We start from the raw sequence: 13,327 nt of genomic DNA, 5'->3' as shown, positions 1-13,327 counted from the left end.
TTAAAAATTCATACTTTTGGATTAAAAATTTAACATTTTTGTTGAAAATGAAATTTTTTGTCGAAAAAAGCTAAAATCACTTGATATCGTTTCAAATCGAGAGATTAATCGAGATTCTACACAAAGTACGAATTAATTACGATTCTGAAAAAATCAACTTTAAACAGAAAAAATCTGCAAATTCTCTTGATGTCTTAAAAATAGATTTAAAAGATTTATAATGAGATCCATTGAAATCTTTTGGAATTTCTTAAAATATCTTTTGATTCTTTGAAATTTAATTTAATTTATTTTCCAAACTTCACTAGAAATATCTTGAAATCTTTGGAAATCCATTTACATTTTTCTTGACATTTTTAGAGATTTATTAAAATCCTTTAGAAAAGTCACTTGAAATTGTTGGAATCGCTAAGAATTTTTTCAAATGTCATTTCATTTATTTTCTACTATTCACTAAAAATATCTTGAAATATTGGGAAATCCCTTGACATTTTTTATACCTCTTGAAATCCTTTATAATCTCTTAAAATCTTTGGAAAACATAAAAAAATTTAAAATAGGTATAAATCATTTGAAATCTCTTAAATATAATTTAAAGTTGTGCATTAAAGTTATCTGGAAAACCCGTTTTCATTCCTAGAAATCTTAAAAATCTCTTTAAATCCTTGCAGATTTATTAAAGTCCTTTATGTCTTCTGAATTTCTTTTAAAAAACTTTAAATTTCTTGAAATCTTTGCAAATCTTAGAAATTTATTACGGTTCTTTCAGTTTTGTGAAATTTTTTTAAATAACTTAAAATCTCTTGAAATCTTTGGAATCGATAAGAATCCCTTGAAATTTCATTTCATTGAATTTATTTTCCAAAGTTCACTCGAAATATCTTGAAATCTTAGAAAATCCCTTGGAATTTTTTATATCTCTTAAATTTGTAACTTATGTTTCGAAATTCATTGAAATCCGTAGAAATATTTTTAAATTTCTTGAAAACCGATTAAGTCTTTTAAAATTAGTGAAATTTTTATCAAATCTCACGAAATCACTTAAATTGATAGAAAATTGGTGGTATTCCTTAACATTGGTTGAAATCCTACGTAAATATATAAATAAATTTTTTATTCAAATTTTAGATATTTTTGCATCCATTTATTTAACATTTTAACATTCTTTTGTTCTATACTGATACCATGACATTTTAATGTTCTAATAATTTCAACATAGCATCTTTTTATAAACGCAAGAAAACAATATTACACTTTTATTTAAAAAATTAATTTTTTCGGCCAAAAAAAGGCTTTTCCACTAAACAGTTCATTTTCCAAACGAAAATAAGCTTTAAAAGAAAACTATTTTTTTACAATGTAGTTTAACTTTTAGCCAAGTAGTTGAATTTTCGATACAAAAAGATTAATTTTCAACTAAATAGTTCAACATATCATTCAATATATTTCAATATATTTTCAATATATTTTTCAATAATTTTCAATAATTTTTCAATATATTTTCAACAAATATATAAATCTGCAAAAAAATTATTGCTTAACAAAGTGATTCAAACCGATCCTTTCGAACTGGTTAAATCAATAAATAATTTTTAACCAAAAAGGTGCATTTTCACTAGGAAATTGGAAATTTCTACTAAAACAGATGAATTTTTCAACAAAAAAAAATTTTAACAATAGTTGAATTTTCTGTTAAAAAAGATTAAATTTGATTTTTCACGATCAAAATGTGTACTTTAAACCAAAGAGGATGACTTTTCAACAAAATAGTGAAATTCTCTAACAAAGAGTTGCATTTTTATCTAAAAAGATTAAATTTCTCTTAAGACAATAAAGAATGTATTTTTAACAAAATACTTGAATTTTCTACAAAACGGTTGCATTTTTATCCGAAAAATATGAAATTTGTACTAAAACATATGAGTTTTTATTTTAAAAAAAGAAAGCAAATGTTTTAAAAAATAGCTGAGTTTTCATCCAAAAATGATTCCAGATGACTTTTCAAAATATGAATTTTTTAACAAAAAATAAGATTCTACGAAAAAAATCGATTTTTGAATCCAAAAAGAAGAATTTTTACCAAAAAGGATGACTTTTCAACAAAATTTTTTAATTCTCCAAGAAATAGTTGCATTTATACCCAAAAAAGCTCAAATTTCTCTTAAAACAGATGAATTTTTATTAATGGAAAAAAAGGTTGAATTTTCACCCAAAAAAGATTTTAGTGTATTTTTCAGGAACAAAATATGAATTTTTTAACAAAAAGTGTCTACGAAAAAAATTTAGTTTTCAATAAAAAAATACGAATTTTTTTAACCAAAAAGGATAAATTTATAACAAAATGCTTGAATCCTCTACCAAACAGTTGCATTCTTATCTAAAAAATATGAAATTTGTACTAAAACAGACGAATTTTTAATAAAAAACGAGAATTTTTTATTAAAGTTAAACTTACATTCAAAAAATATTTCAGTTCACTTTTAAACCACAAAATGTAAATTTTAAACAAACAGAAAATTTTCTACAAAATAGTTAAATTAAAAAAAAAACAATAAAAGTTTCAACCAGAAAATATTACTTTTAACCAAAGAGGACGACTTTTTAACAAAATAATGAAATTCTCTATCAAATAGTTGCATTTTTATCTAAAAAGATTAAATTTCTCTTAAAACAGATGAATTTTTATTTAAAAAAAAGAAAGAAAATGTTTTTAAAAAATAGCAGAATTTTCATCCAAAAAATATTCCAGATGAATTTTAAAACTCAAAATGTAAATTTTTTAACAAAAAATAAGATTCTACAAAAAAATTTAATTTTCAATCCAAAAAGAAGAATTTTTACCAAAAAGGATGACTTTTCAACAAAATTTTTCAATTCTCCAAGAAATAGTTGCATTTATATCCAAAAAAGATGAAATTTCTCTCAAAACAGATAAAATTATATATATTTTTTAATGTTAAAAAAAAGGATGAATTTTCATCCCAAAAAATTCCAGTTGACTTTTCAAGCTTAAAATATGAATTTTTTAACAAAAAATAAGTTACTACGAAAAAAGTTGAATTTTAAATTAAAAAGTACGAATTTTTTCAACTAAAAGGGATGCATTTTTAATAAAATACTTGAATTCTTTACAAAACAGTTGTATTTTCATCCAAAAACTATGAAATAGTTGAATTTTCAACCAAACAGTTGCATTTTTATCCAAGATTTGTACTAAAAAATATGAAATTAAAAAGAAAGAATCGTGAATAATCAGTTAATTTTGTGTTAAATAGTTGAATTTTTAAACAAAAAATATGACTTTTTAACAAAATCTTTAAGTTTTCAAACAGATAATTGCATTTTTGTCCAAGAAAAATGAGAATTCTACTAAAACAGGAGAATTTTTAAATCAAATAGACTTTGAAACAAAAAAAAATTAATTTTGATTCAACAAGATTTTAATTACTTTACAACACAAAAATCCGGATTTTAAACAAAAAGTATGTTTTCTAGGAAATAGTTGATTTTCCAACAAAACAGTTAAATTTTTATTCAAAAAAGATCCAATATTTCTAATAAAAAGATGAACTTTTAAATCAAAGAGACAAATTTTAAGAAAAAAAAAAAAAAAAATTTCATCCGAAAAAGATTTCAGTTATCTTATCAGCAAAAAAATATAAATATTAACCAAAAAGGTTAATGTTCTACGAAAAGATTTGAATTTTCAAACCAAGAAGACGAATTTTTAACACAAGAGTTGAACTTACAACCAAAAAGGATTTGTTTAAAGAAAATTATTAAATTTTCAACCAAATAATAAGATTTCGAACTAAAAAGATAATCTTCAGGAGAAATTTGTTGTGAATTTGCAAAAAATACGTACATGAATGAAGGACCCCCTTTCGTAACCTGATATGCTCGGAAATATTTAAAATTCCCGTAAAAATTTGTATAGAAACGCTTAAATTCCTGGACATTTTTTATAATTCCTCAAAATTGATTGAAATCCTAAGTTAAATATATAAATAAATTATTAAATTATTAAATTATTATATATAAACATTCGTTATTTCTATACTGATTTTTTCACAATGATTTTCTAGAATGTTTTTTCTAGAATCGTGAAAAAAAATCCTATGAAATTAATTATATGAAGATCATTATAGCCCTATACTGAATTTCCCATAATATTATCGAGTGAGAATTACAAGGAATTTTCAAAGATTGCACAGGTTTGAATGCGATTTTAAAGAGAATCAACAACCAGATTGCAGAATTAATTAACCCCTCGTTTCGAATAAAAATTGACATTGATTAGAAGTATCTAAAAATATGGATTAATGTTTGTTAAAATAAAGCGCATGCACAATTGTTAGTACTTTACCAGAATGAAGAGACCACACCACACGACACCAGATCACAGGACAAAGGAAATAAAATAAAAAAATAAACCATACTTTTTTCTTAACCTGGCTCGTGCTATTGTTCGGTTGGTCCGCATCGTCGCTGTCATAATCCATCGAGGCATGAGCATCATCCTCTTCCGAACCAGTCAGCATTGTCAATGTATGACCCAAAGCAGACAATTGTTTACCTACACTCACATCCAAATGAATGTCCACACCCTCCATTTGCCATTGCACGTTCAAGAGCCATTTTGCATTATCTAAAAGTATATTTTTTTTGTAATTTATACTTTTTCTAATTAATTTATTCATTTAGAGGGCTCGATGTCTCTTTTTTTAAATAAGAACGCCCAGCCATTCTTCTAAACGCCTGAGGAATTTTAGGCAATTAGAAGAAACCAGTCATATAGTATTAAAACACACATTAAATGGCTATCTAATATTTTATTCTTATTTTTATCTAATTAATGAAATATACTTTTACAAAATAATAGGAATAATTGACTTATGTTGTATGTTATATATCGAAAAAGTCTAATGTTCAAGCAAAAAAAGACGAATTTTCTACAAAACAGTTTAATTTTAAGTTACAATAATTACCTATTTACCCCAAAAAAATTCAACACGAAGATTAATTTTCTAACAAAAGATAAGAGTTTTCTACAAATTACATACGGTTTTAACTAAATAGTTTAAACAATGTATGTGATGCTAGTCTCGAAAAAAGGTAAACTAAATAATGGAATTTGTAAACTAAAAAATATCCATTATGAACCAAAAATGGCGTAGTTAAATTTTAAGAAAATTAATTTTCATTAAAAAAAACTAATTTTTTTCGAAACAGTTGAATTTTCGACAAAATACTTAAATCTTTAGTAAAAAAAAAAACAACATTTTTAACAACAAAAAAATTTCAGCACAGAAGATTAATTTTATACCAAAAAAGACGAATTGTGCACAAAATACATACATTTTCAGTTATTTTCCAAAAATTTGCAACTAAATAGGGGAGTTTAAAAAATTAAAAATATCATTTTTTAACAAAAAATGGTGAAGTATAATTTTAATGTAAGAGTATTCATTTTTAATTTAAAAAATGAATGTACTACAAACCGATTAAATTTTCAACCCCAGATCAGAATATGAATTTTCAACAAAAAAGTTAATTTTCAACCAATCATTTGAATTTGCAGCAAAATATTTAAGTTTTCAGTTTAAAAAATTAATTTACAAAAAGCACAACTTTCCAATTAAAACGACAAATGTAATCATTGATTTTATTACAAAACAATAGTGTAATTAAAAATAAATCGCTGTCGTACTTAACTAATAAAAACGATCTTTCAAAAGAATATTTGAATCTACTAAAAAAAATTACTCAAGCAAACATTTAAATTTTCAAGCAAAAAATTAATATCCTTTTAAGAAAGATGAATTATCAAGAAAATAGTTCAATTTTCTACCAAATGATTGCCTTTTTGAGCAAAAATGCCAATTTTCCACGAAAAAGTTGAATTTTCGAAAATAAGATTACTTTTTAACAAAAAAGTTAAATTTTCAATATAATAATTAGATTTTCCATAAAATGGTTGCATTTTTAACCACATAGTTGAATTATTAAACCATGTGTTCCAATTTTTAAACAAAAAAGATTAAAATAATAGATTTACCTGGTCGACACTCACTAACATCAACAAAAAAAGATTAAACTTCAACAAAAAATAGTTGAATTTTCAACCAAATCTATAAATTTTCAACGCAAAATTTGTCATTAATATAATTATTTTTTCAACAAAATAATTTAATTTTCAATAGAAAATAGTTTCATTTTCAACTAAAATGATCAATTTTCACAATAACAAAAAAAAACATTTAAAAATGTAATAACTGATATTTTAAGAACAAAAAATTAATTTTAAATCAAGAACAGTTGAATTAAAAAAAAAAGAAACGAATTTCAAAACTAAAAAGATGAATTTTATAAACAAAAAGTTCATTTTCAACCAGATAGTTGAACTTTCTACGAAAATAATAAAAGTTTCAACAAAATAAAGGAATTTTTGAAAATTTCATTTAAAACAAAACAAAACAAAACACGTTTTTCATTCAAACAGTTTAATTTCCAACCAAGAAGATGGATCTTCACATAAAAAAAAATGTTTTTTAACCATTTTTGAGGGGGGGGGTTTCTTCATTGGAATTCTAAAAATTATTTTAAAATCTTTAAAATCCTTTCAAATTATTGAAATATGTTTAAAATCCCGTAGAGTCTTTTAAAATAAATACTATGTAAAATTTAAATTCCTTCGAAAGATGTAACATTTTTAAGATATATATTGAAAAGTAAGACTTCAATGAAACTATATTTTAAAACAGTACAACTGCAACATAAATTCGTTCACCTTTTAATAATCAAATTTGAAATTATTCGATTTTAGACGATTTGGACTTGAAATGTTCAACCAGTAAATGCTAAAAATTAAAATGGTTCGATTTTCGAAGATTTTTTATCTAAAATGATTTTATTTTTGAGGGCAAGTGAAGAAATAGTGGAATTTTTTTGAAAATAGTGTCAAAAGTGGCGCAAATCTGAGCCCGGAATTTATGAAACACATTTTTGAACCAGAAAACAATCAGTTTCTCACCAGATTTATCTTGTTTCTGAGCAATAGTTCTACTGCAAACTTCGTAGGTGCCTTCTGAAACCACACAGAGGTTCATCACACTATTGTCACTCATGTCCGGCTTCCAATCGTCTAGGGAAGTTTCGAAATCTTCTGCAAATCTCAAACAGAGGCCGACAAATCTAAAACAAATAATAAAATTTGCTTCAGAAGAGGCATTCTCAACCTAAAAAGAACAATTTTCAACCAAATGTTCTAATTTTCAATCAAAAATGATTATATTGATTTTATATGATTGAAAAAATATTAAACATCACCAGAAAACAGTTGAACTTTCAACAAAAAAGATAATAGTTTCATTTTTATAAAGCCAAAAAATGCAAGTTTTACCAATAGAGATCAATTTTAAAATCAAATAAAGACACATTTTCAACACAATATATGAATTCTTAAACAAGCCGTTGAATTTTTAACAAAAAAAGGTCCATTTTTAACCAAAGATGGAAAAGGTAAATTTTTAATGAAAATAATTAATTCTCAACACAAAAAAAACGAATTATCAATCAAATAGGTTAAATTTTAAACCAAAAATCTGAATTTTTATCCAAAATGATGAATTAGAAAATTCGTAGAGAAAAGTCCAAATAGGCTTGAATTTTCAAGAAAATAATTAAATTTTTAACAAAAAGTTAAATTTTTAACCCAATTTTTTACCCACAAAGATGAATTTTCAAACCAAATAGTAGAAATGTCAAACAAAAAAGAATAAACTTCAACCAAAATCCGTTGCATTTTCAACCAAATAATTGAAATTTTGATTAAACAATCAAATGTCTAGCAAAAAAATCCAGTTTAGAACCAAAAGGACGAATTTTAAACCATGAAGATTAATTTTCTACCAGAAAGACGAATTTTCAACAAAATACAGTCGAGCTGCTCATTAGGGCGCCTCTCAATAGAGCGCCTTCTCCTCAACTGCGCAAGAACGTTACCCCCACTACCTAGCCTGCGCGTTGACCGACGGAGATTTCGAAGCATTGCCTCTCAATAGGGCGCTCGCGATGAAAATAAATCTGCCTATGCATTGTACTTATGTACATTCATATTGCATATGGTATCAAGTATACTGAGAAATAATTATATTCTGCGATTATAAAATCATAGATAAATGAAGACGAATGGATAATATCTGCTATGAAATCATTTTTCATAATTGAGGAATAGTTTGACAATCAGATTCATCATTGTAATCCAAAAGATATTTTTTTATTCGAAAAACTTACGGCATATGCGTTTTTTTTTTTTTTTGTTAACCAGGCAATCGTAGGAAATGAATAATTCAGACAGTCAATGGTTAGAATGAAAGTATACATAACAAAATAATTCGTTTATAAATGATTTAAAAATGCGTGTGGCATGTATTTCACAGCAAACGGTCAGCGCCAAAAATTTAAAAACAACTATTTTTTTACGTATTATTGTTAATTTTCAGTAGTTTTTGCCATTTTTTAAAGATAAATAATTACAAACAGACAATTTGAATATCCACCATGACTTGTGAAACCATTTTTAATTGTTTAAATAAATTTAACTTAATTAAACAATTATTTTTTTCCAAAAAATCGAAAAATATCATATATTTTCAATGAAATGTAAAATTTAGTAATTTTTTGGAGTAGCACTTTTTAAAAAAAATATTATGTGAGTATTTGAACAAGTAATTATTGTTTATTATGAAAATATCTAAAAATTGAGTCAAATATGTCCACTTTTTTCTCAAATTCGTATCCTATGCTACTTTATGTTTAATAATTGCATAATTTCGATACACTTATTTTAATGATTAAGACATTTCTATTTTTTTAAAAAAATTTTATTTGCTCAAGCAGTTTTCTTTCGAAAACTTAAAAAAAATATATATATATATATAATGGAACACATACTATTATTTTCCTGGCTGTATAGTAAATAGGAAAAATATATTAACTATTTTAAAAATGTTTTAAACAAACTAAATTTGTTTAAACAAATTTTTCCCCAAAAAATAACTTAAAAATCGCAATTTATGAATTGAACACAATATTGAATGATTTTGAGTAGTGAATTCTGCTAAAAGCTTGATGTCATTGTTTCTACAATTAATGACTGTTTTTTTTTTAAATTTGCTTCAAATTGAATATGGATGGATTACGAATAAAAATTGTTAAAAAAATTACATAAGGTTTTTAACAGCATTTACTAATCCTCAAAATCATTTAATATTATGTTAAATTCAGAGAATACGATTTAAAAATAGATTATTTTAAATAATTTAAAAAAAAATTGTATTCGTTAAAACCATTTAAAAATCGGTAGCATATTCTTTTTATATATTATATAGTCAGAAAAATAATTTTATGTATTCTATTTTATATTATGCTTTTTAAGTCATCGAAAAAAACTGATTAAGCAAATAAAAATTGTTTAAACAAATGGAAATTTGTTAGAAATTAGAAAAAATGTGCTAAAATTGCCTAATTATTTAACAAAAAGTAGCAAAGGATACTAAATTGAAAAAAGTGGACACTTCTGACTCAATTTTGAGAAATTTTGAAAATAAACAATAATTAATTGTTTCGATGATTATATCTTTTCAACCAAATTTATTACTCCAAACGATAACCAACTATTAAATTTCATTGAGAAAATACGATTGTTTTATTTATAGTTTTTAAGAATAAACAATTATTTAAACAAGTTACATTTATTCAAAGAATTAAAAGGTGTTTAAAAATTCATGGGAAATATTCAAATTGTCCATTAGTAATTATTTCTATTAAAAAAGACGATAAAAATTGTTGAGAATTAAAAATAATACGTAAAAATCTAGTTTTATATTTCTTGGGTAATATTTGGGTCGTTGTGGGCGGAGGGGAGTTAAAGATAAAAGTTATTAGTGTGGTTTTATTTCGTGGACATTTCTCTTCAACCCCTAAAAAACTTGGCACTTTTCGATCAAACACTGAAGTATGAGTTAAATTTTTCGAAAATCCAAAATTGTTCCATGTTAAGGCCATGTGACGAGTGAGTCACGTGACCAGATTCCTACCTTAACATCACTTTTTTTTATTTCTCAATTTATTTTCACACGAAACGCCACATCGAGTTGAAAATTTGGGATAATAAATAAGAAACACTAAGAAAGGTGGGCCTGGTCCTAAATTTTAATCATTATGAAAAGAGCAAAAAAAATTATTGAGCCTTTTTGAATTATTGAAAAATTATTGCGCCTTATTGAGAGGCAGGGCATGCAAAAGTTTCGAGGTGCGAAGGACATTGGTGGGGGTAGCGTGCTTCCGAGAAAAATATCCCCTACTGCCCCGTGAGGCGAATTATTGAGAGGCTCGACGTACATGAATTCTCAAACGAATAGTTTAATTTTTAACGAAAAAAAATAACATTTTTAGCAAACACGGAAAAGATTAATGTTTAAGGAAAAGAATTAATTTTCAAAAAAATAGGCAAATTTTCAACAAACAGTGGTTTTTTTTATAAATGGAAGAAAACAATTTTAAATTGTAGTGTATTATATTTTTTTGTTGAAAATTCAATATTTTATACAGAATTCGTATGTTTGACTTAAAAATGCAGCAATTTAGTTGAAAATTCGACTTCTTTTGTTTACAATTTAAGCAAGCTTTTGAAATTTAACTAAATTATGTACATGAATGAAGCAACCCCTTACCACTACTGTAATAAATCGTAAAAAAGGCCTCCCCTCCCCTCTTGGGGGTGTTACGTAATTTAAGTACGATCCCAAAGTAATGAAATAGTGACATCAGCGGATAATTGTGAGAAAAGAGTGTCTTTAGTGTGTTTTTTGTCTCGAAATTGTGATTGTAATGGTGAATCCAAGGCCCGCCCTGTAAAATATCCAAAGGAAAATTAAAGGGGAAATACTCACCTTCCTTTGCTCACAAGACTACCACTGCTACAAGCGGAAATACTCGTATTTTCCAAGGTAATAACAACAGCTCCCCTCGATTCTCCATCGTAAAGTCCTCGACTCAATCCCCAATTATTAGGTGGCAGTGAATTCAACGGAATGCAAATTCCCATATCATCAACAGTTAGTTGCAGGAACAAAGTTCCTAAATGAGGAGCGCTCAATTGACTCGTCAGTTGTCCAAATGGCACTTTTTCAAACACTTGTTGCGTAGCAGTCAACACTTCCTTGTTCAAGTTAGCCCTCTTCTCGTTCCAATATTCATACGCATTTTTGTAATTCAACCAGACCAAAATCGCTTTGTCGACTGCCACCGGTTGGATGTAAATTAGAGGTCTCTTCAGGGTAATTAGGACCACTTCCTTGGCTTCGCCCTCTGCCATTTCCTCCTGAAAAGCGTTCCGCAATCCGACCCTAGTGTTGAAGAAGGCAAACTGCTGAAACTCGGGCTCTGCTTCTTCAAACATGACGTTCTTCAGCAATTGGCCAAGACTCAGATTGATGTCTACTTGGGCCTTGCCAAACAGTTTCATATGAGTAGAACCCGAGACGTTTTGCACGCGATTCGACAGCTGCAATTCCACTGCCCCGGTTTCTAGTCGCACTGCCGAATTCGTGGGAGTCGTTGCGGTCAATTGAATTCGCTGCAACATTTTTTTTTATTAGTGTTGCAGGCAAAGTATATAATCCGGCAATATATATATAATCCCTAGACACTATATATAATGCCGAACAGAGGCCAGGCAAAGTATCTAATACTCTCTATTATACAGATAGCATAGGCATCATGTATAATGCCTAGAGGAGTTTGTATTTTTCAAAAACAAATGTTTAAACTTAATTTTTGAAGAAGAAAAAACACTTTGGATTTCATTTCAATTCTTTTTTAAATATAGTTTACAATGTGCTTTAAAATCCCTTTAAAGTCTGGATTTTCCAAATTCTTACACATTTATTTCCAACTTTTTAATTAGTGTGTGCTAATAATTCAAGTAGACAAAAATAATTGTCTATGCAATTAAACGATTAAACGAACTTACCTGTAAGTGAAGTTCAATCGTAATTATACGAAGAACCTCGCTTAAAGAGATTATAACTCGTAGTACCATTTTGGACTACGTGAAAGTCACACCTTTAACGCTATAGGAAGAAAACAAAGTCACGTGATCCCCTCCCTTAACCATAATCCTCACTCATTTAGAGCTTCCCCCCCCCCGAAATTTCTATCGTTCCAAGAGATTGGGTGGGTAAATAAGTTATTGTTGGCAGGGATTATAATCTCTTCGAACGAGGTTCTTCGTATAATTACGATTGAACTTCACTTACAGGTAATTTCGTTTAATCGTTTAATTATACTTCATTACCTCGTTCTCGAGATTATAACTTGTAGATGTTTAGAGTCACCAGAAATTTCAGCGAACAAAAATACTATTTTATTCAAAATCGACATCCTTTTTCTTTCTTATAACATAATAGGAACGAATTATTTTAGTTATTTATTTTAATTATTTAAAACCGCGTTGGCGAATGCATTAATAGCTGGTTTCAATGGCCTATTATAATGTTTCGCAAACGTTTGAGACCTTTCTGACCAAGAAGCTGCCTTACAGATAGACGCAATATATAGACCTGCTCTGTAAGCTGCAGACGTTGCCGCGTGTCTTGTCAAATATGAAGAAAAAATATTGCTGTCTATGTTACATTGAACCAGTACTGATTTTAACCATTTGCTTAAAGTTTGCGCCCCAACTGCGTTATGAGGATATCATACACTTAGGAATAAATTATCGGTATTACGCAATTCTTTGGTCACTGCGATATATACCTCTAACGTTGAGGCAACACAAATATTTGGTTTCTGCTTAATATAAGGTAATCCTAGTAAGGCCTGCGGTTTTCCAGGGCCTGAGGTTTTGATTAACTCCGGTATTTTTATCGCAATTCCCGAACGCGTCTTAATAACATTTGTGATTTTTAATAAGGTAAAAGTTTGTATCCTATGTCGCGCGGAAAGGGCTAACAACATCATTGTTTTTTGTGACAACTTACTCAAGGTAAGTGTGTTAGATGGGGACCAACCCTCTAAAGTGTCTAGAACGTCGTTCGTATCCCAAACGGTATCATATCGTGGTCTGGGAGGAACTGTTCTGTAAATCCCTATCATTAATCTAATTACATTCGCGTTATCTCCGATAGAAAATCCATAAGGTTTTTGTAACTTAGGTCGTAAGGGTCGGTTCCCTTCTTTTAACAGAAGCCCCACCATTGTTTTAAGCCTACTTCATATTGTTTCAACGTTGAGCTGGATAGTGATGCAATCATCAAATCAA

The 13,327-nt window shown here is 27.3% G+C and overlaps 1 protein-coding gene across 1 annotated transcript in view; it reads right to left on the bottom strand.

Annotated features, from left to right (window-relative positions):
- LOC117176924 (transmembrane protein KIAA1109-like) overlaps positions 1 to 13,327 on the bottom strand; it is a 102,679-nt gene that overhangs the window by 84,977 nt on the left and 4,375 nt on the right. Inside the window, exons 2-4 of the mRNA XM_033367321.1 lie at positions 10,956 to 11,641; positions 7,034 to 7,194; positions 4,452 to 4,648 (exon numbers count right to left, since the gene is read on the bottom strand). Of these exons, the coding sequence (XP_033223212.1) occupies positions 4,452 to 4,648; positions 7,034 to 7,194; positions 10,956 to 11,641 (1,044 nt within the window). The remainder of the gene's footprint in view (positions 1 to 4,451; positions 4,649 to 7,033; positions 7,195 to 10,955; positions 11,642 to 13,327) is intronic.

This window comes from Belonocnema kinseyi, chromosome 7 (genome assembly GCF_010883055.1).
Source record: "Belonocnema kinseyi isolate 2016_QV_RU_SX_M_011 chromosome 7, B_treatae_v1, whole genome shotgun sequence".
In the NCBI taxonomy this organism is placed as follows: Eukaryota; Metazoa; Arthropoda; class Insecta; order Hymenoptera; family Cynipidae; genus Belonocnema; species Belonocnema kinseyi.
The sequence above is the reverse complement of the archived record's forward strand: the minus strand, read 5'-3'. Positions and strand labels throughout refer to the sequence as shown.